At 43.6% G+C, this 25,578-nt stretch overlaps 1 protein-coding gene across 1 annotated transcript in view; it reads left to right on the forward strand.

Moving 5' to 3' along the window:
- Positions 1–25,578, forward strand: part of LOC120039063 (actin-binding LIM protein 3-like) — a 118,442-nt gene that overhangs the window by 38,714 nt on the left and 54,150 nt on the right. The window contains exons 6-7 of the mRNA XM_038984589.1: positions 55–148; positions 23,901–23,988. Of these exons, the coding sequence (XP_038840517.1) occupies positions 55–148; positions 23,901–23,988 (182 nt within the window). The remainder of the gene's footprint in view (positions 1–54; positions 149–23,900; positions 23,989–25,578) is intronic.

The raw sequence follows: 25,578 nt of genomic DNA on the forward strand, positions 1-25,578 counted from the left end.
GACAGACACATATACACACACCTTTGATTGTAATTTTTTGCCTTTGTGTTTCAGGGACAATGTGCCGTACTGTGAGTCTGATTACCACGCTCAGTTTGGGATTAAGTGTGAGACGTGCAGCAGATACATCAGTGGACAGGTTCTGGAGGTGAGCACTCATACACACTCACCCTGGGGACCTATACTGCCCTCTGTGGCCCTCCCCTCTCATCTCCTCTCCTCACCTCACCTCACCTCTTCTCTTTTCACCTTTCCTCTCCTCTCCCCTCCTCACCTCTCATCTCATCTCCTCTCCTCTCCTCTCCTCTCCTCTCCTCTCCTCTCCTCTCCTCTCCTCTCCTCTCCTCTTCTCTTCTCTCCTCTCCTCTCCTCTCCTCTCCTCTCCTCTCCTCACCTCTCCCCTCCTCACCTCTCATCTCCCCTCCTCACCTCTCATCTCCCCTCCTCACCTCTCATCTTCCCTCCTCACCTCTCATCTCCTCTCATCACATCTCCTCTCCCCTCCTCTCCTCTCCCCTCCTCACCTCTCCTCTCCCCTCCTCACATCTCATCTTCCCTCCTCACCTCTCATCTCCTCTCATCACATCTCCTCTCCCCTCGTCACCTCTCCTCTCCCCTCCTCACCTCATTTCTCATCTCCCCTCCTCACCTCTCATCTCCTCTCATCACATCTTCCCTTCTCACCACATCTCTTCTCCTCTCATCACATCTCCTCCCCTCTCCCCTCCTCACATCTCATCTTCCCTCCTCACCTCTCCTCCCCCCTCCTCACATCTCCTCTCCCCTCCTCACCTCTCCTCTCCTCTCATCACATCTCCTCTCCCCTCCTCACATCTCATCTCATCTCCTCTCATCACATCTCCTCTCCCCTCCTCACCTCTCATCTCCCCTCCTCACCTCTCATCTCCTCTCATCACATCTTCCCTCCTCACGTCTCATCTCCTCACCTCTCCTCACCTCTCCCCTCCTCTCCTCCCTTCTCTGTGTGTGTGAAGTGCTCTGTGCCTCTGCATCAGTCTGTCTCTCTCTGGGTTATTAATAGCTTCTACAACACGGCTGGCTTTATCTCCTGGCCTGTGTTGGGTATGTGTCTGTGTGTGTGTTTATGGTGTGTGCGTATGTGCGTGTGCGTGTGTGTGTGCGTGCGTGCGTGTGTGCTCTTGTGTGTGTGTGTGTGTGTGTGTGTGTGTGTGTGTGTGTGTGTGTGTGTGTGTGTGTGTGTGTGTGTGTGTGTGTGTGTGTGTGTGTGTGTGTGTGTTCAGATACCAATGCTGTAGCTGCAGTCTGTAACAGTCTGAGAGTCTTCATTTATTACTTTACTCAAAAAACATATGTAGTGTTTTGTTCATTAGTCCACTGATATGGTCCCAAAAAATGTTGCATGCCTCACCATGTCATCATATCATGCGAAACGTATCTCCACACATTTTGCTTTTTAAAACTTAACTGCTAACATGCACAATGTTTGGGACCATATTAACAGTGGACTAATGAACAAAATACTGTGAGATGTGTTTGGTCCTTTAAACAGTGAGAGAAGCCCATTTGATGAGATTGCTCCAGTACTGAGCAGTGAGAACACAGCAGAAGCTAGAAGACCTCCTGCCTCTCTGTCTCTGTCTCCAAGGTCTAATAGACCATTAGAGCTAGCAGGCCTGTCCTTCCTCCTGCCTCTCTGTCTCTGTCTCCAAGGTCTAATAGACCATTAGAGCTAGCAGGCCTGTCCTCCCTCCTGCCTCTCTGTCTCTGTCTCCAAGGTCTAATAGACCATTAGAGCTAGCAGTCCTGTCCTTCCTCCTGCTTCTCTGTCTCTGTCTCCAAGGTCTCATAGACCATTAGAGCTAGCAGGCCTGTCCTTCCTCCTGCCTCTCTGTCTCTGTCTCCAAGGTCTAATAGACCATTAGAGCTAGCAGGCCTGTCCTCCCTCCTGCCTCTCTGTCTCTGTCTCCAAGGTCTAATAGACCATTAGAGCTAGCAGTCCTGTCCTTCCTCCTGCTTCTCTGTCTCTGTCTCCAAGGTCTCATAGACCATTAGAGCTAGCAGGCCTGTCCTCCCTCCTGCCTCTCTGTCTCTGTCTCCAAGGTCTCATAGCCCATTAGAGCTAGCAGGCCTGTCCTCCCTCCTGCCTCTCTGTCTCTGTCTCCAAGGTCTAATAGACCATTAGAGCTAGCAGGCCTGTCCTCCCTCCTTCCTCTCTGTCTCTGTCTCCAAGGTCTAATAGACCATTAGAGCTAGCAGGCCCAGCAGCCGTTAGAGACCCCAGGCCTCATTACAGACTCTTACCGTTAATGGCTGCCTCTGGGACCGCAGGTAAACGGGCCGTTCTCGAAACACACGAGCCGGAAGCTCGGAACATTGGAGACAGAAACAGGGCTCCCAGTGTGTGCTGAAGCCTCACTCTCAGAGCCACCTGAGACAGACGGAGGAAGCTGGTTGGAAATATGATTTAGTACTATACACTGATCTGTACAGGAAATTAATATTACACTAATCTGTACAGGAAATGAATAGTACACTGATATGTACAGGACATTATTATTACACTGATCTGTACAGGAAATTAATATGACACTGATCTGTACAGGAACCTTACATAATACTCTGTGATTATGCAGCTCAGGCCTTCTCTCGCTCTCTCGCTCTCTCGCTCTCTCTCTCTCTCTCTCTCTCTCTCTGTCTTTCTATCGTTCTCCCTTCATCTCTCACTCTCTCAGACACCTCATCATCTCCCTCACCCTATGCGTAATGTGTCTAGGTGGCCCAGAGGGATGGTTGTGCTAATTACAGAAGGAGGGCAAAATGACTGTCCCAAATGACACCATTTCTCCAACCGAGTGCCCTACTATTGACCAGAGCCCTATGGGTCCTAGTGCACTACCTAGGAATAGGGTGCCATTTGGGAGGAACACTCAGTGTAGGAGCTGTTGAACAGAGGGGTCGCTATGAAGGCATTATTATTATTCCACTCACAGACTGAAGTATCATTAAGTAGGAGAGCACTGACGATTAGGATGATTAGCTATCTTCACAATATCTCTCTCTCTCTCTCTCTCTTTTCCACTCTCTCTCTCTCTCTCTCTCTCTCTTTCTCTCTCTCTCTCTCTCTCTCTCTCTCTCTCTCTCTCTCTATTTCTCTGTGTCTCTCTCTTGTCCACTCTCCCTCTCTCTCTCTCTCTCTCTCTCTCTGTATGTCTCTGTCTCTCTCTGTATCTCTCTATTTCTCTCTCTCTGTATCTCTCTCTCTGTGTATCTCTCTCTCTCAATTCAATTAAATTCAATAGACTTTATTGACATGGCAAGTTAAATTACTTACATTGTCAAAGTATACATATAGCTAAAATGGTGGGACCAACAACAATAATAATAGTAGTAGTAGAAATGGGATTACCATTAACCTCTAACACCTCCCAAACCCGGATCCGGGAGCACCCCCATCAGTAGAAAAGCTACTAGCATAGCCTAGCATAGCGTCACAAGTAAATACTAGCATCTAAATATCATTAAATCACAAGTCCAAGACACCAGATGAAAGATACACATCTTGTGAATCCAGCCATCATTTCTGATTTTTAAAATGTTTTACAGGGAAGACACAATATGTAAATCTATTAGCTAACCACGTTAGCAAAAGACACCACTTTTTTTACTCCACCAGTTTTTTACTCCATCAGTAGCTATCACAAATTCGACCAAATAAAGATATAAATAGCCACTAACCAAGAAACAAATTCATCAGATGACAGTCTGATAACATATTTATTGTATAGCATATGTTTTGTTAGAAAAATGTGCATATTTCAGGTATAAATCATAGTTTACCATTGCAGCCACCATCACAACTCGACTAGAATAACTACAGAGAGCAACGTGTATTACCTAATTACTCATCTTAAAACATTTCTTAAAAATACACAGCGTACAGCAATTGAAAGACACAGATCTTGTGAATCCAGACAATATTTCAGATTTTCTAAGTGTTTTACAGCGAAAACACAATATAGCGTTATATTAGCATACCACAATAGCAAACATCACAACCGCATTGATTCAAGCCAAACATAGCGATTACGTATAAACCACCAAAAGATATTAATTTTTTCACTAACCTTCTCAGAATTCTTCAGATGACAGTCCTATAACATCATATTACACAATGCATATAGAGTTTGTTCGAAAATGTGCATATTTAGCGGCACAAATCGTGGTTATACAATGAGAAAAGTAGCAAAGCTGCCCAGAAAATGGCAGGAGAAATCTTTGAAGAGGCACCTATTCTAATCAGTAACTATTCCAAAACTTGACTAAAAAATACAGGTTGGACAGCAATTGAAAGACAAATTAGTTCTTAATGCAATCGCTGGGTTACATTTTTAAAATTAACGTTACTTCAAGCATAGACCGTGCGCTAAAGCGAGACCGCACCATAATTCATGGCGGAATTATTATCTGACATTTGTCAACATAAGTACGAATTAACAGCATAAAGACTGCTTACTATTAGCTGAGCTTCAATCAGAATCTTGGGCAAGGTGTCCTTTCTCCAGAACAATCGTCTTTGGGTTGAAAGATGTCCTCTTGTCCGGTCGAAATAGCCGCTAATGTTAGCCGCCAACTGGAGTGGTGTCCAACTCGTGAAAGCGCATGGCAAAGAAATCCCAGAAAATCGCAATAAACTGCTATAAACTGCTAAGTCGGTTTAAATTAACTACCTTATGATGTCTTTAACACCTATAACGAATAAAAACATGACCGGAGATATAGAACTACTAAAACGAAAGCGTTTGCAGGACGCCATTGTGATGTCTTCATGCGTCAAGCGCACCGTTGAAAAGGACGGTACTTCCGTTCCACGGTCTATATATAGGGCCCAGATTGCGCAATCCACTCCATTCAAATTCTCCCCGCTTACTGACATCTAGAGGAAGACGTATGCAGTGCATGTAGCCCCATAGCTTACATTGGGACTTATAAACTGACCCCAGAACAGGGACCTCGATTTCTGAAATCTCACTCCCTGACAGGAAATGTGCTGCAGAATGAGTTCTGTTTCACTCAGAGAAATAATTCAAACGGTTTTAGAAACTAGAGAGTGTTTTCTATCAAATAGTAATAATAATATGCATATTGTACGAGCAAGAATTGAGTACGAGGCAGTTTAATTTGGGAACTCATTTTAACAAAGTCGAAATGGCGCCCCCATAGGCTCAAGAAGTTTTAAGAGCAACTACAACAACAATATTAATGAGAATAACAATACATTAAAGCGATAGTAGTGAGCCAGTCTCAACATGACTGAGAAGACACATGACATGGTATGAAAGCCAAAACAAAACTAAATGGGAAATATTATTGACATGACATTGCAATTTTCACTGCCTGTCCCTAAGGTTGTGGCAGGAGGACACATATTTGGCTTTTCACCCAATACATACTTTGTACTGAATGAACATTTTGGGAAAGTAAGATTCTCTTAGGTCTGAGTATTTGTCACAGTGTGATAGGAAATGCAGCTCTGTCTCTACCTGTCCCCTGGAGCAGAGCGAGCACAGCCTGTCCTCTCAGGGAAGCCAGGTTTGCCTGTGACGACAGGTCTCTATAGCCAGACTGTGCTCACTGAGTCTGTAGCTAGTCATTTCTTTCTCTCTCTCCCTGTCTGTCTCTATCCCTCTCTCAATTCAATTAAATTCAAGGGGCTTTATTGGCATGGGAAACATATGTTAAAATTGGCAAAGCAAGTGAAGTAGATAATATACACAAGTGAAATAAACAATAAAAATGAACAGTAAACATTACACTCACAGAAGTTCCAAAAGAATAAAGACATCACAAATGTCATATTATGTATATATACAGTGTTGTAACGATGTGCAAATAGTTAAAGTACAAAAGAGAAAATAAGTAAACTTAAATATGGGTTGTATTTACAATTGTGTTTGTCATTCACTGGTTGCCCTTTTCTTGTGGCAACAGGTCACAAATATTGCTACTGTGATGACACACTGTGGTATTTCACCCAGTAGATATGGGAGTTCATCAAAATTGTGGTCTGTCGTACGATAATTTGTTAAAAATCCAATTTGACATTTTCTCAGTCTGCTGTTTATTGTTTTCAAATTTTCCCAGAAATGGTTAGAGTCTATGGATTCTTCAATTACATTGAGCTGATTTCTGACGTGCTGTTCTTTCTTTTTCCGTAGTATATTTCTGTATTGCTTTAGTGATCAAATCAAATCAAATTTTATTTGTCACATACACATGGTTAGCAGATGTTAATGTGAGTGTAGTGAAATGCTTGTGCTTCTAGTTCCGACCATGCAGTAATATCTAACAAGTAATCTAACATAACAATTTCACAACAACTACCTTATACACACAAGTGTAAAGGAATGAATAAAAATATGTACATAAAAATATATGAATGAGCGATGGCCGAACGGCATAGGCAAGATGCAGTAGATGGTAGAGGTTGACTGATAATGATTTTTCAACGCCGATACCGATACCGATTATTGGAGGACCAAAAAAAGCCGATACCGATTAATCGGCAATTATTTTTTATTTTTTTGTAATAATGGCAATTACAACAATACTGAATGAACACTTATTTTAACTTAATATAATACATCAATTAAATCAATTTAGCCTCAAATAAATCATGAAACATGTTCGAATCAGGAACACATCGACAACAGCCACCCTCGAAGCATCGTTACCAATCGCTCCACAAAAGCCGCGGCCCTTGCAGAGCAAGGGGAAGAACACTCCAAGTCTCAGAGCGAGTGACGTCACCGATTGAAATGCTATTAGCGCGCACCCCGCTAACTAGCTAGCCATTTCACATCGGTTACACCAGCCTAATCTCGGGAGTTGATAGGCTTGAAGTCATAAACAGCTCACTGCTTGAAGCATTGCGAAGAGCTGCTGGCAAAACACACGAAAGTGCTGTTTGAATGAATGCGTACGAGCCTGCTGCTGCCTACCATCGCTCAGTCAGACTGCTCTATCAAATATCAAATCATAGACTTAATTATAACATAATAACACACAGAAATACGAGCCTTTGGTCATTAATATGGTTGAATCCGGAAACTATCATTTCGAAAACAAAACGTTTATTCTTTCAGTGAAATACGGAACCATTCCATATTTTATCTAACGGGTGGCATCCCTAAGTCTAAATATTGCTGTTACATTGTACAACCGTCAATGTTATGTCATAATAATTCTGGCTAATTAGTTCGCAACGAGCCAGGCGGCCCAAACTGTTGCATATACCCTGACTCTGCGTGCAATGAACGCAAGAGAAGTGACACAATTTCACCTGGTTAATATTGCCTGCTAACCTGGATTTCTTTTAGCTAAATATGCAGGTTTAAAAATATTTACTTCTGTGTATTGATTTTAAGAAAGGCATTGATGTTTATGGTTAGGTACAGTCGTGCAACGATTGTGCTGTTTTTGCAAATGCGCTTTTGTTAAATCATCCCCCGTTTGGCGAAGTTGGCTGTCTTTGTTAGGAAGAAATAGTCTTCACACAGTTCGCAACGAGCCAGGCGGCCCAAACTGCTGCATATACCCTGACTCTGTTGCAAGAGAAGTGACACAATTTCCCTAGTTAAAAGAAATTCATGTTAGCAGGCAATATTAACTAAATATGCAGGTTTAAAAATATATACTTGTGTATTGATGTTTATGGTTAGGTACACATTGGAGCAATGACAGTCCTTTTTCGCGAATGCGCACCGCATCGATTATATGCAACGCAGGACACGCTAGAAAAACTAGTAATATCCTCAACCATGTGTAGTTAACTAGTGTGTCACGATCGTCGTAACATTGTAGAGAGGAGGACCAAGGCGCAGCGTGATAACAATACATTCTTCTTTTTTATTGAAGACGAAAACGAAGAACACTATACAAAACTAAACAAAAACAACAAACCGACGAACGTGAAGCTATATAAACAATGTGCAGACATGCAACATAGACATAGTCATTCACCCACGAACTACCTAATGAATATGGCTGCCTAAATATGGTTCCCAATCAGAGACAACGATAGACAGCTGTCTCTAATTGAGAACCAATCTAGGCAACCATAGACATACATACACCTAGACTGAACACTGCCCCATAAACATACAAAAAACCCTAGACAATACAAAACACATACATCCCCCATGTCACACCCTGACCTAACTAAAATAATAAAGAAAACAAAGATAACTAAGGCCAGGGTGTGACATAGTGATTATGATTGATTGATTGATTGTTTTTTATAAGATAAGTTTAATGCTAGCTAGCAACTTACCTTGGCTTCTTACTGCATTCGCGTAACAGGCAGGCTCCTCGTGGAGTGCAATGTAAGGCAGTTGGTTAGAGCGTTGGACTAGTTAACCGTAAGTTTGCAAGATTGAATCCCCGAGCTGACAAGGTAAAAATCTGTCGTTCTGCCCCTGAACAAGGCAGTTAACCCACCGTTCCTAGGCCATCATAGAAAATAAGAATGTGTTCTTAACTGACTTGCCTAGATAAATAAAGGTGTAAAAAAAAAAAAATGAATATCGACCAAATCGGTGTCCAAAAATACCGATTTACGATTGTTATGAAAACTTGAAATCGGCCCAAATTAATCGGCCATTCCGATTAATCGGTCGACCTCTAGTAGATGGCATAGAGTACAGTATATACATATGAGATGAGTAATGTAGGGTATGTAAACATTATATAAAATCAAATCAAAGTTTATTTGTCACGTGCGCCGAATACAACAGCATACAGCATTTCACATTACAGTGAAATGCTTACTTACAGGCTCTAACCAATAGTCCAAAAAAAGGTATGTGTGTGTGTGTGTGTAGGTAAGTAAAGAAATAAAACAACAGTAAAAAGACATTTGAAAATAACAGTAGAAAGGCTACATACAGACGCCGGTTAGTCAGGCTTATTGAGGTAGTATGTACAATTAGGTATGGTTAAAGTGACTATGCATATATGATGAACAGAGAGTAGCAGTAGCATAAAAAGAGGGGTTGGCGGGTGGTGGGACACAATGCAGATAAGCCTGGTTAGCCAATGTGCGGGAGCACTGGTTGGTCGGGCCAATTGAGGTAGTATGTACATGAATGTATAGTTAACCTCTCTGGGATATTCGGGACGGTAGCGTCCCACCTCGCCAACTGCCAGTGAAATTGCAGGGCGCCAAATTCAAAATAACAGAAATCCCATAATTAAAATTCCTCAAACATACAAGTATTTTACACCATTTTAAAGATAAACTTGCTGTAAATCCAGCCACAGTGTCCGATTTCAAAAAGGCTTTACAACGAAAGCACACGAAACGATTATGTTAGGTCAGCACCTAGTCACAGAAAAACACAGCCATTTTTCCAGCCAAAGAGAGGTGTCGTGTCTTTGCTATCGTTAAATTGAAGACTTATACGTTTTTATCATAGATTCCTGTAATTAGGGATTACGCGATCACTTGAGTAATAACGTAATTAATTAACTATGAATTCGAGGGCACCAGGGAAGCTGCAAAGTACCCCAGGGAGGGCCAGGGGATGTCCTGGTTGGTGATCGCCGTTGTGGTCCCCCCCTTGGTGGTTTACCTTGGTAGGCTCTCTGACAGCGGGCATACCGCCACAAGGATGGGCCGTGGGTGTCCGGATTTGGGGTCGCCGTTCCGGACCCGTCGTCTGGTTGTCGTCCAGACTGGAAGATCTGAGCAGTAACTTAGGCAGATGTTAACAACGCACACACACTCATGAAATATATATATAATTACATTCATTCCCCAATGAGCGGCGTTGTGGCACTAAGTGAATGTTGTATGGGGAAGTTGTTTATGGCTCTATCACTTCCTAAATGTCAAAGGAACTGAACCGAAAAGGAATGAAAGCATAAACAAAAAAAAGATACAAAATATAGTTCTCACACAAAAATAATCTAATTGGAATGTATTCTATATACGTCCAATGTTCTGGCAAAATGACTATCATGGCATTGTCTCTAATGCCATATCTAGGGTTTTCCTACTTGGTGTGTTGCTTAGGCACTATCCTAAGTTGATAACTATATGATAACTTTACAGCTGTAAGGCACTAGTTTTGGGCAGTCTACGGGGATGACCTATGGACTTCTGGGAAGAAAACTGGTGAGTGCTGTAGAGACAAAGGCCTAGAAGTAAATGTTCAACTTTACTAAGGCTGGTATTTGGCTTGGACCCTTACGTGATCCTAGCATAAATCCTAATTGGATGTTCCGTTGTGCATGTGCGTTTATGCTTAAACAAGCGCGCATGTCAAGGGAAGAAAACCAAGTATCCTGGCAGATTACAACTTGTTCAGAATGAGTCTGACGTAGTCAGGTAGTTTTCAGGTCAATGCCTGAGGGTCAGTCAGAATTGGTGTCGAGGGAGTCTGTAGTAGTTTTTACTAAGTCACTGTGTCTTCCACTATTGTAGTGGTGATAGGTATGAAGTCTATTTCATAGCTATGTTATCCACGGAGGAGCTGACCTCACGACGGAAGTACTCTTTAAGTATTGGACCAGTCGTACGTGGTGTGATCATGGTTAATGATTCTAATAATTTTCCTCCTGAATGAAGGATTCTATTTATTAGTGGCATGTGTGTTAACCATTGGAAGAGTGCACTGGAGATTCCCTTCCCTGTGTTGCACTCTGAGTGACTCCTATGTCGCTATTGTCAAGGGTAATTTGATTGGTTAGGTCTCTAACCTCCTTACTGATTGTAGCTAGACTGACTGTTGCTGGTATTGGTACTGGTGCACAAAGGGACCAGTTATCCTACCGATTTATTTTGAAATATTATACTACCGGAACACATGATTGGAGCATTTTACTAGTTGTATTGTAGTTGAACCTACACATGGCAAGGAATGATTATTGTTGCCATTTGTTTTGGAGGTGGACAAGTCCACTGGACTTCCTTTACGACCAGTGCGGTACACCTCAGTACTATTTTTAGATGTGCTCTAAGATAATCCCCGTCTAGGGGCCTGTCTGCTCCTCAATGTTCTCATAGGGGAGTTTACAACTAGATTTGATTTATGCTCTGGCGGCCTCGTACGGTGTTGTCCGTAGTCTTGACCCCCCCACCGGCCTCGATGAGGCTCATCATGGGTCTGGGCTACTATTCCCCCCCTTTGTGTCTCGGGACCCCCCCACCAGCGGGTGGTGTTGGTGTCCGAGGCGCAAATGAAAAGATCGGACCCGATGTACGAGTTGTCAGCGGCCGTGTTGTTATGAGAATGGCTGTAACCTTTCAACCAAATCTCCTGGTGTTTGTGCTTCAAAACGCTCAGTGGCTGTCGAGGCATGTCAGTCCCCACCGCGTGTGGCAACCTCTTCAGTACCTGCGAACTGAGACGAGGATATCGGTCTGTGATATCGCAAAGTGTTTCACCAGTGGGAATCATCGGGTCAGTTGCTGGACTGACGCCATTAGTGTCATTGTAAGGGTTGACAGTCCCCAACAAAGCGGAAGGTGTATCATCGGAAGCAGAGTATACTCTGCGCATCGATGTTTTTCTTGCTGAGACGGCCGCAGTGCTTGCGGAAATGTCTGAAGGGCAAGAGGAGTTCATCTCAACTACCGTATTGCACGACTGCACGGAGGAGGGAAGTTGCTTATTAACAGAGACAGCTGGCTCGAAATCATGAAAAGAATGGTCAATCAGGTTGGCTGATGGAATGTGTCGAGATATTGTAATATCTCCTTGGATCGGATTCTGCCCCAAGAGGTTTTTAAACGTCTTTTTCCCAAGGGGTGCTTTTGACAGATATCCCTCGTGACTGACTGCGTTGCAGCTAGCGTTAGGGGAAGACAGTGTGGTCAGTGGAGAAGGCAGGGTGGCCTGTGACCATACCTGGTTGGTTTTCCAATCCATCAATGGGAGTAACCGATCCATCAAGTCTGCTCCAAGTAACAGGGGTACAGTTTCGAGGCTGGTAACGTACACAGGGTGAATGAGCGATACGTCCTTGAAGTGTAGTTTCAGCATGACTCTCAATGTGAGAGCCGAGGTGGTCTGAGTGACCCCTCGAAGTGTAGTGTCGCATCGTTCCACTTTTAACGTTTAGTTGGCTTCAAAGCCTTTTTGAGATCATCAAACAATGTTTGAGAGATGAGTGATATTGTCGCACCCGAATCAATTAGCGCATGACAAGTTAAGCAGTCCTCCAGGACTGTTTCCAGGTACGGGCGTTTAGATTCGTGGTTAGTGGACATATTCCCCACAAAGTGGAGTGGTTGTTCGCAACCACGTGAAGTGTCAATTCTGTTCAAGGTGGAAGCAGATCGACTTTTCAGATTTTGAGTGGGCTTAGTTTTAACGAAGCGTTTGACCTTTTTCTTCGCAACCTTTGTATCAGAGTCTATAGACAAAGCCCGGGGTCTAATTTCTTGATCAAGCGGGCCCTGGATAGGGTCTTGAATGAGAGCGGGAGAAATTTGAACTTTAACGTCCTTGCTATGGGTGTTAATTCCTGCGGACCTGGTGTCCGGTAATTCCCCGTCTAGTCCTTGTGACTTATCTTTTACCCTTTTCTCAAATTGTTCTCGCTTTAGTTCTTCCTGTAGTGGAACTGCTGGAGAACATTGGTCTACGTTTTGATTGTCCTTCAACCCTTTGTTACCCTTGTGCTCTGACACTTTGTGTGGGTTGGGTACAGGAACGTAGCGAACAGGTCGATTGTAGCGGTAGTCATGTTGATTGCGACGTACTTTACAGTTATTTCGACCGCGGAGGTTATTGGAATCATGGTTTCGTGGTAGAAACTGTTGTTGTGCGTCATCTCTCAACGCTCCAATACCTGATAATGCACCCTCTAGCTGGAGTGAGTGCTCCTGGTCAAACTTCAAAACCGAGTGGTCAGGGCTCTTAGCGTTGTGAACTTTTGATGCCTCAAAAGCTGTGCTTGCAAGCTCTCTGAGTTGTAAGATAGGCAAGCCGACGTGGGCGGCAGGGCCCAAGTAGGTAATGAAGGTAGGATACATGTTCGACAGGAACATTTGTTTAAAAGGTACCAGGTCTTCCATGCCTGTTTCAGTGAGTAGGCCAAAGTAAGCTGAACGAAGCCTATGATAGTAAGCTTGTGGGTGTTCGTTCCGAGCTTGTTTAACGGTGTTAGCCAGTGAGCTATTGTGTTTGCGAGTCGCAGAACCACTGAATTCTACTTTCAAAGCTGTGGCAAGTTTAGCGTAGTCATTTAGCACGTGTTGCTGTTGTAGACGAATGAACCTTGTCACGTGTCTATTTGACGTTCGCTTCAACAGGTAAACCCTGTCAGAACCTGTAGCGTTCGGGTAGCCATCCAACGCGTCCTCTATGTCAGTTAGGAACGTCTCAGTATCGTTTGGCTGACCTGGAACGGGGTCAAAGGTGGGGAAATACTTGACGAGTTTGTCAAGGTATTCCGCGCCAAGCGGGCGGAGAGGGTTGGCTTCATCCTGTGGAGAGATTGGGGCCGAAAGGCCAAGAGAAGAAGCCAAGCCTTGTTGTTGTTGGCCAAGAGGTGCAATATTACTCAGTGCCGAATGGCCCAGAGGAGAAGACTGAGGGACCCATGAGGGAGGCAAGGTCTGAAACCTATCGTCTTTACTCCTGTGAGTACAGGGCTCCGGTTGCTTGGATTGGTAGTCGCGCTGTAGAGCGTGACCATTCTGGACTTCATCCAGATGGTACCTAAGGGTGGTATTCTGCTGCATTGCAGAGTCCACTTGAGCACTTAGAGTACTGATTTTGGACACGTGAGTGTCACACTTGCTCCTTTCGGTCTCAAACTTATCTGTCATGGTTTGCAAATAGAGGTCTCGAGTACGGAGCGAGAGATTCAGTGATGAGATTTCCGCTGCTTGCTTAGAAATCAATATTTCCATCTTCATCACCTGAGTTCTCTCATCATTCATTTGGTCAGCGACTTCAATGAGTTCTGCTGATTTGTCATCCAACTTTGTCATTATGTTCATTAACTGATCGTCTTTGGTCTGCAGCGTTTTGAGTAGAACCGTGTTATTTTGAGTAACGTTCAACATAACTGCATGCATGTTATCAAGTTGAGCGCTCCTGTTTGTAGATAACTCTTCAGATTTATCTAGTTTGGCGTGGACATCATCGTATTTAGTTTTGTATAAATCGAGTTGTTCCAGTAGCATTTGATTTTGTTCCTGTAGAAAACGATTTTGTTGAAGAGCTTGTGCTTGTTCATCGTCATACGTTTTTGCAATTTTATTTAATTGTTCAGTTTTCAAGCGCAGTTCCATAGCTAGCAGAATTTTTCCATTTTCTGCATTTGTCATTAGTTTCGCGGTTCTCTCCGCCTGTCCCTCCATGTCTACCATCACCTGCTCGTGCTTCAGCTGTGCACTGCGGTATTGGACAGATGCCAATCTCGGGTGGAAAGACATCAGGGCTAGACTGGAGAGAACCTTTACGAGGCCTGCGCCTGATGGTTGATTTTGGAAAGTGTTGTTGTCTGCTTTTCCACTAAGGGCATAATTAGTGTTGGTATCGCTGCTGAGGTCAGAGATCAATACATTTGCGGGTGGAGGTTCACTAATTAGCGGGCGGGTGGGGATTACCCCCTCTGATTGCTTGCACATTATTAGAACATTTTGAAAGGAAAAATGTTTTTCCTAATTTTCCTAAATTTGGTTTTGGAATATATTGGAAGCTGCAAAGACAAGTTTAATCTATTTATAGATGTTGATGAACTACCAGTACTGTACCAGTAATGTGGAAGTTGGACGTGAATGAATTTACAAAAGCAAATTGAATTAATTAATCAATGCCAATGATTAATCCTACCTGTGTAGGCTATCTGGGTATTAAACTTTAATTAACATGAGATGTGGCTTCATCTAGGTTAATATGATAAGTTTAAAAGTGTCTCATTTGATTGGAAGAACATTAAATTATGTTCAACAATTTAACTTATTAAATTGAATGAGACGATAATCCATAAAATCTCTGTTGATTAGATATCATAAGTGTAAACAGTAGACCAAATGTTGGGCACATTCAACACTGTGGTACTTCTCCCTAAGGCCGAAACCACATGGGATTCCCGCTGGGGCGGGGCTTCTGTCAGTACTGGATTACTGAATGGGTTTTGAAAAACCCAAATTTTACTGATTGATCAATTTAATGATAAATCAAACCTGTATAGGCAATTTGTGAATTAAACTTTAATTAACCTGAGAAGTGCTTAATCTAGGTTAATATGAGAAGTTTAAGAACCTAGAAAGGTATATCCGACAATTTAAATAAATAAATTGAATGAGACCCAAACAATTGATTGCTGGATTATTTAAACGTGATCCACGTTTGGGTTTCGCCACCTCTTTTAAGGGATGTACTTGCGGTTCTTTACCACCAGGATGCGAAATGCTGAAATCAAACGGAAGTACAAAGGGCGGGACTTCCGTCGCGCGAGGCTGAGGAATTTAAACAGCACACAGAACGTGAAAAAAAAATTCCCTCTATTTTAGCTTGCATCTCGTGGATTTCCCACCTCGTGCTAGCTTACATTGTTCAGAAATATCACGTTCTAAGCAAAAATAGGGTCCCTCTCGCCATGGAGAGGGTAGGTTTACTAGTGACGGCTCACCTTAAACCCTTCGGCCTATTTTGCTAGCGTTATGTTGACCGGAGCGACACGGTACATAATAGGGTTTTGCCTGTAGTCAGTCCACACTGGTTTAGTGTGGTAGGCAGACAATTTACTTCGGCTCGGTCACCGAACGAATATCTTCTAATTTCTAACCTTATTGGCTCTAGAAGTTAATATTGACCGATAGAAATAGTACCGTTTGGCCTAACGGACTAAATCTGGAATTTACCACTCACTGCTCTGACGCTAAAAGGCCGCTACCGGAGGCGCTATGGAATGCGCAACAAATTTGTATAGAAAGTAGTCTGTTTTGTACGATTTCTGTTTGCACAATTGATATTTGGAATTACACAGCAGAGTCTAATTCTATCTTAGATCCCTCACAGGGGGCGTCATATATGTCGTGTCTTTGCTATCGTTAAATTGAAGACTTATACGTTTTTATCATAGATTCCTGTAATTAGGGATTACGCGATCACTTGAGTAATAACGTAATTAATTAACTATGAATTCGAGGGCACCAGGGAAAGTTATTAGATTACAAAGTTATAATTTCCCAATATAACCTTTCAGATATTTTCATATCTGATCAATAGTCTTCTAATTAATGATTTATTTACTCTACCTCACGTTAGTCTCATTCCAAACGTCGTAAATTGTTGATTATCTGGACGAACCCAGTCTTCACTATGAGTCATCCATACATCAATTGTCTTAAATCATTTATTTATTACTAACTAATTAATTCACAGAAATGCATAAACAAACAAACAAACTTCAAATAGTTACATGAAATGATAGGAGAAAATATGCCCTAGCGGGCTGAACCGGCATGGCGGCTGTTAGACAAAGGGAAAATGGCGTTCGACTAAGAATTCACTACAGAGTCCATAATTATAACAATTGACATGCTAATCCTTACACATGAACGCTCACTCATTCGGGAACAATTGCAATCAATATATATATATTTACGCTCGGTGTGTTGTCTTGATCGTTGGAGAGAAGTTCATTTTTGTTGGAGTTCCTTCTGTCGTAGTTATTGTGGAGAGTTCAGAGTGACATTCGTTATAGAATGCTTGTTTCGGCGGTTGTCTTTCTTCGCGTTCAATGATACCGAATTCCTAGCTGCAGACTAGTAGTCAATATCAAAACTTGTTCTTATTAGTATAAGAGTTTTAACCACGTGGTATGGTTAAAGATTCAGCAATTATACTCAACCTTCGTTCTCCTCCTTGGAGGATAAACATGGTCTAAATGGTAATTTCTTAGAGTTGGCTTTTATTCAGATAGCAGAGAGGGGTGGTCCCATGGTCTCTGACCCAACTGGCTCAGGGCGGTCCTTGGATTTAGTTCAAATACAACAGGGATTTGTATTTTCCTTCATTAAACAGTTCAAAATCATATTACACAATTATACAAACAGTATCATACTCACTCATTCATTTTATACAACAAACAGGTGTAAACCTCATATCTGAGGTTATTATATAAACAGCGGTATGGTAATGTGGTCCCACAGTCTCTCCTGAGTTTCCCACATGGGGACAAATGGACATGTTAATAGCTGGGATCTTCACCGATCTTTCCTACTTTTGCAGGAACATGAAATATGTTCATACCTCAAGTTCTGTGAGGTGGAAGAGAATTCCTTTGTCCTGAAAGTTTACCCTCTGTCTATAATACTGTTGGCCATGAGGAGATTCTCAGGAATTTACGACATCTCTCTGTGATCACCACATGGGTTGTGGTAGGAAAGGGAGAGGCAGGGAGAGGGGGATGGGGTTTGCAGTACCCAAGCAGGCAACATCATGACAGAGGAGTGACAAAAAGCAGAAATAGAGATAAAATGAATCACTAACCTTTGATGATCTTCATCAGATGACACTCATAGGACTTCATGTTACACAATACATGTATGTTTTGTTCGATAAAGTTAATATTTATATCCAAAAATCTCAGATTACATTGCTGCGTTATGTTCAGTAGTTCCAAAACATCCAGTGATTTTGCAGAGAGCCACATCAATTTACAGAAATACTCATAATAAACATTGATAAAAGATACAATTGTTATGCATGGAATTATAGATAAACTTCTCCTTAATGCAACCGCTGTGTCAGATTTCAAAAAAACTTTCCGCAAAAAGCACACCATGCAATAATCTGAGTACGGCACTCAGCCACAAAAAACAAGCCATACAGATACCCGCCATGTTGTGGAGTCAACAGAAGTCAGAAATAGCATTATAAATATTCACTTACCTTTGATGATCTTCATCAGAATGCACTCCCAGGAATCCCAGTTCCACAATAAATGTTTTTTTTTTTCGATAAAGTCCATCATTTATGTCCAAATACCTCCTTTTTGTTCGCGCGTTTAGTACACAAATCCAAACTCAGGAGGCGCGGGCAAGTCCAGGCGAAAGTTCAGACGAAAAGTCATATTACAGTTCGTAGAAACATGTCAAACGAAGTATAGAATCAATCTTTAGGATGTTTTTATCATAAATCTTCAATAATGTTTCAACCGGAGAATTCCTTTGTCTGTAGAAATGCAATGGAACGCAGCTAACTCTCACGGGAGAGCGCGAGACTGAGCTCGTGGCACTCTGCCAGACCCCTGACTCAAACAGCTCTCATTTCCCCCTCCTTCACAGTAGAAGCATCAAACAAGGTTCTAAAGACTGTGGATCTAGTGGAAGCCTTAGGAAGTGCAATATGACCACATATACACTGTATATTTGATAGGCTATGACTTGAAAAACTACAAACCTCAGATTTCCCACTTCCTGGTTGGATTTTTTCTCATGTTTTTGCCTGCCATATGAGTTCTGTTATACTCACAGACATCATTCAAACAGTTTTAGAAACTTCAGAGTGTTTTCTATCCAAATCTACTAATTATATGCATATTATAGCTTTTAGAACTGCGTAGCAGGCAGTTTACTCTGGGCACCTTTTTATCCAAGCTACTCAATACTGCCCCCCAGTCCCAAAGAAGTTAAAGTGACTATGCATATATGGTAAACAGAGAGTAGCAGCAGCGTAAAAAGAGGGGTTGGGGGGGGGCACATAATGCAAATTGTCCGGATAACCATTTGGTTACCTGTTCAGGAGTCTTATGCCTTGGGGGTAAAAACTGTTGAGAAGCCTTTGTCCGAGACTTGGCCCTCCGGTACTGCTTGCCATGCGGTAGTAGAGAGAACAGTCTATGACAATTTTTAGGGCCTTCCTCTGACACTGCCTGGTGTAGAGGTCCTGGATGGCAGGCAGCTTTGCCCCAGTGATGTACTGGGCTGTACGCACTACCCTCTGAAGTGCCTTGCGGTCGGAGGCCGAGCAATTGCCGTACCAGGCAGTGAACCAACCGGTCAGGATGCTCTCGATGTTGCAGTTGTAGAACCTTTTGAGGATCTCAGGACCCATGCCAAATCTTTTTAGTTTCCTGAGGGGGAATAGGCTTTGTCGTGCCCTCTTCACGACTGTCTTGGTATGTTTGGACCATTCTAGTTTGTTGTTGATGTGGACACCAAGGAACTTGAAGCTCTAAACCTACTCCACTACAGCCCCATCGATGAGAATGGGGGCGTGCTCGGTGCTACTTTTCCTGTAGTCCACATTCATCTCCTTAGTCTTGGTTACGTTGAGGGATAGGTTGTTATTCTGGTACCCCCCGGCCAGGTCTCTGACCTCCTCCCTATAGGCTGTCTCGTCGTTGTCGGTTGTCTCATCTGCAAACTTAAACTCAATGATGGTGTTGGAGTCGTGCCTGGCATTGCAGTCATGGATGAACAGGAAGTACAGGAGGGGACTGAGCACGCACCCCTGCGGAGCTCCAGTGTTGAGGATCAGCGTGGCAGATGTGTTGCTACCTACCCTGTCAGGAAGTCCAGGATCCAGTTGCAGAGGAGGTGTTTAGTCCCAGGTTCCTTAGCTTAGTGATGAGCTTTGAGGGTACTATGGTGTTGAATGCTGAGCTGTAGTCAATGAACAGCATTCTCACATAGGTGATCCTTTTGTCCAGGTGGGAAAGGGCAGTGTGGAGTGCAATAGAGATTGCGTCATCTGTTGATCTGTCTGGGCGGTATGCAAATTGGAGTGGGTCTAGGGTTTCTGGGATAATGGTGTTGATGTGAGCCATTACCAGCCTTTCAAAGCACTTCATGGCTACGGACGTGAGTCCTACGTGTCAGTAGTCATTTAGGCTGGTTTCCTTTGTGTTCTTCGGCACAGGGACTATGGTGGTCTGCTTGAAACATGTTGGTATTAGACTCAATCAGGGACATGTTGAAAATGTCAGTGAAAACACCTGCCAGTTGGTCAGCACATGCCCGGAGCACACGTCCTGGTAATCTGTCTGGCCCCGCAGCCTTGTGTAAGTTGACCTGTTTAAAGCTCTTACTCATGTCGGCTACGGAGAGCGTGATCAAACAGTCGTCCATAACAGCTGATGCACTCATGCATGCCTCAGTGTTGCTTGCCTCGAAGCGAGTATAGAAGTGATTTAGCTCGTCTGGTAGGCTCGTGTCACTGGGCAGTTCGCGGCTGTGCTTCCCTTCGTAGTCTGTAATAGTTTGCAAGCCCTGCCACATCCGACGAACGTCGGAGTTGGTGTAGTATGATTCAATCTTAGCCCTGTATTGACGCTTTGCCTGTTTCATGGTTCGTCGCAGGGCATAGCAGGATTTCTTGTAAGCTTCCGGGTTAGAGTCCCGCACCTTGAAAGCGGCAGCTCTACCCTTTAGCTCAGTGCGAATGTTGCCTGTATTCCATTGCTTCTGGTTGGGGTATGTACGTACAGTCACTGTGGGGATGATGTCCTCGATGCACTTATTGATATAGCCAGTGACTAATGTGGTGTATTCATCAATGTCATCGGAGGAATCCAGGAACATGTTCCAGTCTGTGATAGCAAAACAGTCCTGTAGTTTAGCATCTGCTTCATCTGACCACTTTTTTTATAGACCAATTCACTGGTGCTTCCTGCTTTAATTTTTGCTTGTAAGCAGGAATCAGGAGGATAGAGTTGTGGTCGGATTTACCAAATGGAGGGCGAGCGAGAGCTTTGTACGCGTCTTTGTGTGTGGAGTACAGGTGATCTACAATTTTTATCCCTCTGGTTGCACATTTACTATGTTGATAGAGATTTTGTAGAACTGATTTAAGTTTCCCTGCATTAAAGTCTCCGGACACTAGGAGCGCCGCCTCTGGGTGAGTGGTTTCCTGTTAGCTTATTTACGTTATACAGCTGACTGAGTGTGGTCTTAGTGCCAGCATCTGTGGTGGTAAATAAACAGCCACGAAAAGTATAGCTGAAAACTCTCTAGGCAAGTAGTGTGGCCTGCAATTTATCACAATATACTCTACTTCAGACGAGCAAAATCTAGAGACTTCATCAGATTTCGTGCACCAGCTGTTGTTTACAAATATGCACAGACCGCCCCCCCTCGCGGAGTGTGCTGTTCTATCTTGCCGGTGCAGCGTATATCCCGCTAGCTGAATATCCATGTCGTCATTCAGCCACAATTCCGTGAAACATAGGATATTACAGTTTTTGATGTCCCGTTGGTAGGATATTCGTGATCGTACCTCGTCTAATTTATTGTCCAATGATTGCACGTTGGCGAGTAATATTGACGGTAACGGCAGCTTTCCTACTCGCCTTCTGCGGGTCCTGACGAGGCATCCGGCTCTTCGCCCTCTGTACCTCCATCGCTTCGTTTTGCGAATAACTGGGATGTCGGCCCTGCCGGATGTTTGAAGAATATCATTTGAGTCTTGCTTGTTGTTGAAAAAATCTTTGTCTATTCCGAGGTGAGTGATCACTGTCATATCCAGAAGCTCTTTTCTGCCATAAGATACGGCTGCAGAAACATTATGTACAAAATAAATGTACAAATATCGCGAAAAAAACACATAATAGCATAATTTGTTGGGTGCCCGTAAAACTGCTGATTTCATCCGGCACCATTTTATATAATGTTGCATTGTTTAAAGTTGCTAGTGATACATTTATTACATCAATTTTTTCATTATTAAAGTGGTTAGAGATGACTCAGTATGTTGGCAGCAGCCACTCAATGTTAGTGATGGCTGTTTAACAGTCTGATGGCTTGAGATAGAAGCTGTTTTTCAGTCTCTCAGTCCCCGCTTTGATGCACCTGTACTGACCTCGCCTTCTGGATGATGTCGGGGTGAACAGGCAGTGGCTCGGGTGGTTGTTGTACCAGGCGGTGATACAGCCCGACAGGATGCTCTCGATTGTGCATCTGTAAAAGTTTGTGAGTGTTTTTGGTGACAAGCCGAATTTCTCCTCCTTCTCAAGCCGAATTTCTTTTTGACCGAACCTCCTCCTGAGATTGAAGAGGCGCTGCTGCTGTAGTCTACAGTACTACTGCCAAGAGATGATCTATAGTTGTACCTACCATAAGAGTCCCCTTGAATGCTGTCACCTCCAGGCATGTGTTTGTCCCCCTGTGGGCTGAGGGTGTCAGGTTCTTGTCCGGTTCTGGCATTTAGGTCACTACAGACTAGTACATGTCCCTGGGTCTGAAAATGATTGATTTCCCCCTCCAGGATGGAGAAGCTGTCTTCATTAAAGTATGGGGATTCTAGTGGGGGGATATAGGTAGTACACAGGAGGACATTTTTCTCTGTTAAGATCATTTCCCTTTGAATTTCTAGCCAAATGTAAAAGGTTCCTGTTTTGATTAATATAATAGAGTGAGTTAGGTCTGCTCTATACTAAATTAGCATACTCCCTGAGTCCCTTCCCTGTTTCACACCTGTTAGTTTGGTATGGGAATACCAGCTCTCTGTAACCTAGAGGGCAAGCAGTGGGTCCGTCTCCTCTATACCATGTTTCTTGTAGGATGACAATGTCTGTATTTCCGATTTATTTGATGAAGTTCAGGTTCCTGCTCTTTAGGCCAAAGGCAGATGACCTCAGGCCTGGGATATTCCAGGATGAGATAGTGAAGGCTTTGTGTTCCATAAAGTGTCCAATGTTGTTGGTTGTGTGGTTTGGTCTCAGACCAGTAAGTGTGAGCAGAGCCTGCTGAGCATCTGGTACATTCCATTGACTTGGGCTAGTGTAAGAGTGGGGTTTGGGCCTGTTTTCCCGCTCACGGCCTGGGCGTATGTGTGACGTCCATGTTGAGGCCCTCTTTGCAGGGGTGGGGGGCATTGTGTGGGCAGCAGGGGTATGGGTCTGATCTGAGGGGCCTAAATGGGGTGTGGGCATTGTTGACTTGGAGGGGTGATGATTGGTTGGGGCAGGGGTGTGGATGTGGCTGGTGGTTTTGTGGTTTGGATGTAGGTCCTCTTGGCGTGGGTCCTCTATGTGTAGGTCCAGGGGGGGTCCCGCAGGTCTGGGAGAGTGTCTCGCTGATCTGGACAGGGTGTCTATTGATCTGTTGCGCCTGTGTGAAGAGCTGCATTTGAAAGCGATGTCCTTTAGGGTCCGGGCGAAGATGGGCACTGCTGCCTTGTATAGGTGGACCTGGTCGTAAAGGCTGTTCAAGTCCAGGGTGGAGTGGTGGGCCAGGAAAACATTTGGTTTTGACGCACAGTCACGGGAAATACTTGCGTTTACCCGCTGTATGGTAGCAGGGTAGAGATATGGTATGGTGGGAGTATTTTCATGGTAGCAGGGTAGAGATAACCACTTATGTGTTGGGGAAATTAGAATAAGCTTTTTCAATCACTCCCTTGAGAACTGTGGCCACCCTGTCCTGCTGTGATCCCAGGTCGTTTGTGCCTGTATGTATTATTATGTGGCTGGGTGAATCTAGTTGGTCCTCAGACAGAAGGTCTAGGGCGTGCTGGGTGTTTGGACACCAGAGTTTAGACACAAAATGTTTCTTGTATATATTTCCGGTTTGAGTCCATAGGGAGTACAATCTGTGTCTTGCGTATGTCCTCAGTCGGTGGGGGGGTTGTCAGGAGGCCTATCAGGGTGGCTGACAGGGGGGCTGCTCAGAGGGGGTGAGATACCCTGGACTTGGGGTTCTTCATTTGTATGTTCTGCTGTGATTTCGACGCTATGGTCAGGGGTAGACTCTTTTGCTTTGGTGTCGAGACTTTTGTCAGGAGCTGAGGTGGGCTGTTCTGCTGGCTTCTAGTAGGTTGTTCTCTGTCACACTCCATCCCCCTCACCCTCTCCTCCAGCAGTCTGATTCTCTCCTCTAGTGCTCTGTTCTTCTCCTGCTCCTGCTCTTTCTACTGTTTATGTCTTACTACGGTCTCTTTCTCTGTTTCCAGGCAGGGGGTAAGCACTACCACCCTACCTGTGCCCGCTGTGCCCGATGTCACATGATGTTCACAGAGGGAGAAGAAATGTACCTGCATGGTAACACACACACACACACACACACGCACACACACACACACACACACACACACACACACACACACACACACACACACACACACACACACACACACACACACACACACACACACACACACACACTCACAGCATCACTGATTTATAAAACTCATAATGATAATGAATAAAAATGAACAGTAAACATTACACTCATAGAAGTTCCAAAAGAATAAAGACATTACAAATGCCATATTATGTCATATCTCTCTTTGTCATATCTCTCTCTGTCTCTCTCCTTCTGTCTCTCTCTGTAAATTCAATTTCAATTTAAGGGCTTTATTGGCATTGGAAACATGTGGTATTTCACCCAATAGATATGGGAGTTTATCAAAATTGGATTTCTTTTCAAACTCTTTGTGGGTCTATGTAATCTGAGGGAAATATGTGTCTCTAATATGGTCGTACATTTGGCAGGAGGTTAGGAAGTGCACCTCAGTCTCCACCTCATTTTGTGGGGAGTGTGCACATAGCCTGTCTTCTCTTGAGAGGCAGGTCTGCCTATGGCGGCCTTTCTCAATAGCACGGCTATGCTCACTGAGTCTGTACATATTCAAGGTTTTCCTTAATTTTGGGTCATTCAAAGTGGTCAGGTATTCTGCCGCTGTGTGTTCTCTGTTTATGACCAAATAGCATTCTAGTTGGCTCTGTTTTTTGTTCATTCTTTCCAATGTGTCAAGTAATTATCTTTTTGTTTTCTCATGATTTGGTTGGGTCTAATTGTGTTGCTGTCCTGGGACTCTGTGGGGTCTGTTAGTGTTTGTGACCAGAGCCCCAGGATCAGCTTGTTTAGGGGGCTCTTCTCCAGGTTCATTTCTCTGTAGGTGATGGCTTTGTTATGGAAGGTTTGGGAATTGTTCCCTTTTAGGTGGTTGTAAAATCTTTTCAGGATTTTGATCATTAGCAGGTAACGGCCTAATTCTGCTCTGCATGCATTATTTCGTGTTTTACGTTGTATACAGAGGATATTTTTGCTGAATTCTGGATGCAGATTCTCAATTTGGTCTTTGTCCCATTTGTGAATTCTTGGTTGGTGAGCGGACCCCAGACCTCACAACCATAAAGGGCAATGGGTTCTATTCAAGTATTTTATAGCCAGGTCCTAATTGGTATGTCAAATGTTATGTTCCTTTTGATGGCATAGAAGGCCCTTCTTGCCTCTCAGATTGTTCACAGCTTTGTGGAAGTTACCTGTGGCACTGATGTTTAGGCTGAGGTATGTATAGTTTTTTGTGTGCTCTAGGGCTGTAACGGCTTTCTTCCTGGGGTGAAGGAGAGGACCAAAATGCAGCGCGGCTAGTGTTCAACATGATTTAATAAAGAAGAGACAATAACGTGAACACTATACAAAATACAAAATAACAAATGTGAAAACCGAGACAGTCCTATCTGGTGCAGAACACAAAGACAGAAGACAACCACCCACAATCCCCAACACAAAACAAGCAACCTATATATGATTCTCAATCAGGGACAACGATTGACAGCTGCCTCTGATTGAGAACCATATTAGGCTGAACACAGAAACAGACAAACTAGACACACAACATAGAA

This window comes from Salvelinus namaycush, unplaced genomic scaffold (genome assembly GCF_016432855.1).
Source record: "Salvelinus namaycush isolate Seneca unplaced genomic scaffold, SaNama_1.0 Scaffold25, whole genome shotgun sequence".
NCBI lineage: Eukaryota > Metazoa > Chordata > Actinopteri > Salmoniformes > Salmonidae > Salvelinus > Salvelinus namaycush.